The sequence below is a fragment of the Octodon degus genome, unplaced genomic scaffold (genome assembly GCF_000260255.1).
Source record: "Octodon degus isolate 3935 unplaced genomic scaffold, OctDeg1.0 scaffold00258, whole genome shotgun sequence".
NCBI classification, from domain to species: domain Eukaryota; kingdom Metazoa; phylum Chordata; class Mammalia; order Rodentia; family Octodontidae; genus Octodon; species Octodon degus.
Window position 1 is genome coordinate 268,601 of NW_004524834.1, and position 4,310 is coordinate 272,910.

At 37.0% G+C, this 4,310-nt stretch overlaps 1 protein-coding gene across 1 annotated transcript; it reads left to right on the forward strand.

Annotated features, from left to right (window-relative positions):
• The first annotated feature begins 1,934 nt into the window (after positions 1-1,934).
• On the forward strand, positions 1,935-3,580 carry LOC101565607 (C-X-C chemokine receptor type 4-like). Its single transcript, XM_004646198.3, has one exon. The coding sequence runs from the start codon at positions 2,006-2,008 to the stop codon at positions 3,062-3,064; it is 1,059 nt and encodes a 352-aa protein (XP_004646255.1). The 5' UTR covers positions 1,935-2,005; the 3' UTR covers positions 3,065-3,580.
• The last annotated feature ends 730 nt before the right edge of the window (positions 3,581-4,310 follow it).

The window sequence follows — 4,310 nt, forward strand, 5'->3', positions numbered from 1 at the left end:
CCCTTCTGGGAATGTTCCCAAAAGAACTGAAAATATCATATAGTGATAGATATGCATCCATGTTTATAGCAGCACAATTTGTCACAGCCAAAGCTTGGAAGCAACCAGAGTGCCCATCAACTGAGGAATGGATAAAACAGATGTGGTATTTTTCTACAATGGAGTATTACACAGCCTTAAAGAAAGAGAAAGTTGAAGCATTCATAGATAAGTGGATTCAGACTGAGACTATACAAATAAGTGAGATAAACCAGACCCACATGTGTAAATATCATGTTGTCTCCATGATGTGAGAACCCAAAAGAACAAATAGAACCTGAATGGTATAAAATATAAAGTTAAATGAAAGAAACATAATGTAAGGAATAAACAGCAAGGAGAGAAGGAACAAAAGATAGGAAAAATGTAGAGGGAAATACTTACAAGTGTATGTACAGGATGGCTGAGTTGATTGTACGAAGAATTTCCATCATTTTTTGACAATAGCAGCTATTGTGTAGAATTCTCACCTTGACTAAATCTGTATACTGATATCTGTGAACTAAGTAACTACATTGAGACAGCAATGTGTAATACAAAAACCTTTCTTGAAATACCTGTCTTCTTGGTCTTTTAAATGTGCACCATTTCAAATGTCATATCAATTATTATTATACTCTTTTTAGATTTATTTATTTATTTATTTATTTATTTATTTATTTTTGTCAGAACCTGGTATTGAACTCAGGCCCATGTGCTTTCCAGGGAAGCACCTATTCCACTGAGCCATCTCCCTGGCCCCTAGAATAATTTTTAGAAAAATGTAATAAAAGAAAATTTTAGACGAGATCAAAGACTTAAGATTTCTTGAAAGCATGTGCTTATATTCAAACACACATCCAATCTTGCATAACTATATCTGTCAGTCTGAGCAACAGATTTGCCAATAAAAATAGATAATATATCAATCATTGTTAATCAGCTGTGCTTGTTTTGAAAATCTGTAACATATGTATTGTGTGTTACCCTGTTTTTGTCTTTGTTTTTGTTTTTCTTGCTTTTGTTTTTACTCTTCAAAATAAAGGAAAATTACAATAAAAATGATGTGCAGTGTTTACACAATGGAATATTATTCACCTATAAACAAAGATAAACTGAAAGCCTTCATAGGTAAATGTGAAATCAGACTCACATATGTAAATACCTTATTGTCTCCCTAGTGTAAGAACCTGAAAGAGTAAATGAAATCTGGAAGCACAATAGATAAAGTAAAATGGAAAGAAGCTGTATAAACATAAACAATTGGGCTAAGGGAAAGGAGAAAAGATATGAAAAAATCCAGGAGAAATATTTACATATTAGCTGATATGATTATATTACTAATTTGTATTGGCTTTTTGAAGGTAGCAGTCAATGCTTAAAATTTCTACATTACATGCTTCTGTCTGTAATCTGAGCAACTACTTTGAAGATAAAAATGTGCAACATAACAACCACTATCAAATACCTATTATCTGCTTTTTAAAAAAAATTGTGTATCATTTCTAATGTCTTAACTGTTATTTTTTATTTTCTGTAAAATAAATTTTAAAAGAATTAAATAGGGAAAAATAACTACACCAAGCAATACCTGTAAAAATTACATAATTCAGAGTTCAATTCCTGGCATATAATAATCACAAAACCAGCTACTAGTGTTCCCCACAGGTCAAGAAAGTAGGACTTAAATAGTAACTGACAGAACAGGGGAAAATGATGCTGTGCTACAATCCAAGGGGCAAGAGACATACATCTGTGAATGAATGAATGTAAAGCAGTTACATACACTAGGAAAGGTAAAAATTTTGAGAAATTTTATAAATAGAAAATTTAGGAACTGCGCATGCACCGCTCTGTGAGCGTGTTTGTATAAAATTCTGGCTTTGTCCAGAAACTTCAATCTGCTGGCTGCAGCAGCAGGTAGCAAAGTGACCTTGACAAGTTGCATGCTCGGGTAGCCACTTCGGCCGGAGAGTAAACTGTTATCATGGAAGGAATCAGTATATACACTTCAGACAACTACTCTGAGGAATTGGGTTCCAGAGACTATGACTCCATAAAAGAACCCTGCTTCAGGGAGGAAAATGCCCATTTCAACCGTATCTTCCTGCCCACCATCTATTCCATCATCTTCTTGACTGGCATCGTGGGCAATGGATTGGTGATACTTGTCATGGGTTACCAGAAGAAACTGAGAAGCATGACGGACAAGTATAGGCTGCACTTGTCAGTGGCTGACCTCCTCTTTGTCATCACGCTCCCCTTCTGGGCAGTTGATGCCATGACAGACTGGTACTTTGGGAAATTTCTATGCAAAGCAGTCCATGTTATCTACACCGTCAACCTCTACAGCAGTGTCCTCATCCTGGCCTTCATCAGTCTGGACCGGTATCTGGCCATTGTCCATGCCACCAATAGCCAGAGGCCAAAGAAGCTGTTGGCTGAAAAGGCGGTCTATGTTGGCATCTGGATCCCTGCTCTCCTGCTGACTATCCCTGATTTCATCTTTGCCAATGTCAGTGAGGGGGAGGGGAAATATATCTGTGACCGCTTTTACCCCAATGACTTGTGGGTAGTTGTGTTCCAGCTTCAGCACATCATGGTTGGCCTTATCCTGCCAGGTATTGTCATCCTGTCCTGCTATTGCATTATCATCTCCAAGCTGTCACACTCCAAGGGGCACCAGAAGCGCAAGGCCCTAAAAACTACAGTCATCCTCATTCTGTCTTTCTTTGCCTGCTGGCTGCCCTACTACATTGGGATCAGCATCGACTCCTTCATTCTCCTAGAAGTCATCAAGCAAGGATGTGAGTTTGAGAACACTGTGCACAAGTGGATTTCTATCACAGAGGCCCTTGCCTTTTTCCACTGTTGCCTGAACCCCATCCTCTATGCCTTCCTTGGAGCCAAATTTAAAACCTCGGCCCAGCATGCACTCACCTCTGTGAGCAGAGGGTCTAGCCTCAAGATCCTTTCTAAAGGAAAGTGGGGTGGACATTCTTTTGTTTCAACTGAGTCAGAGTCCTCAAGTTTTCATTCCAGCTAACGCTGACATCAGAGACTATTTTATACAACAAAGAACTTTTTTTTAAGTTACACTTTTTTGAAACGCAAGAGACTGACCCTATTGTACAGTTTTTATTGACTATTGGATTTTGTCTTGTTTTAGTTTTGGTGAGGTTTAATTGACTTATTTATATTTTTGTTTTATGTTAATGAGTGTCTAGGCAGGACCTGTGGCCAAGTTTTTAGTTGTGTGTTTGGTTGTAGGAATGCAGAAAAGGAAACTGAACATTCCTGAGTATGTAGTGAATCACGTAAAGCTAGAAATGATCCTCAGCTGTTTGTGCATAAATAATCTCTTCATTCCAGTGGAACATTTTTTCTTCCTGTTACATTGTTTGGTTACACTATGTGATTTTGCTATAGAAGATGGCACTTAGAACCAAAGGCTGAAGTGGTATAGAAGTGCTGGTTTGCCAGTTTTCAGGAGTAAGTTGACTTCAGCATCTACAATGTACAGTCTTGTATTAAGTTGTTAATAAAAGTACTTCATAAACTTTAAAAAAAAGAAAGAAAATTTAGCAAGAAGTTTATGGCCATACCACCCTGAACATGCCCCATCTCATCTGATCTCAGAAGCTAAGCAGGGTCAGGCTTGTTTAGTACTTGTATGGAAGAAAAGCTAATGAGAAAACATTCCAAACCTGCAATCTGTGTTAAATCATAGCTAAAGCACAACACAATACTTCACTATTATATCTACAACTGTATCAAAAAACTAAACACAATAAAAGCTTCATATTCAGATAAGCAATAGTATGACACCCAGAAACCCCCACCTTTATTCCATTATCACATATTTTATTTATTTTTTTGCTCCAAATGCCTTCAGAGCAGGTTTGGCTGGCTTGAGTTGTGGGGATTGAACCATAGCAACCTAACCCTGACTGCTTTGTTGAAGTAGCCACTTAAAGAATTGAGCTAAGGGGCAGGCCCCCATCACGTATTTTATACATACTCCTATTCTATGAATATTAAGAAACTAAATTCCCTATGAAACTTCCAACATTTACTGAGTTAAATGGGGCAGGGAGCATATATTTTTTATTTTTTTAGGTAGACTATATTATCTCCATCTGAAGACACACATTTCAATTTCTCAGGTCTCCAGACTTTTATTTTTATATTATATAGTACTGTACTGAAAAAGTACTGAAGACTAAACAAGAACATTTTAATTAGGGCACAGTTATCTTCTGAAGTGTTAAGAATTTTATAAAGAGAGTAAA

Coding starts and splice junctions, on each gene's coding strand:
- LOC101565607 (XM_004646198.3), top strand. CDS start 2,006: ATGGAAGGAATCAGTATATACACTTCAGACAACTACTCTGAGGAATTG.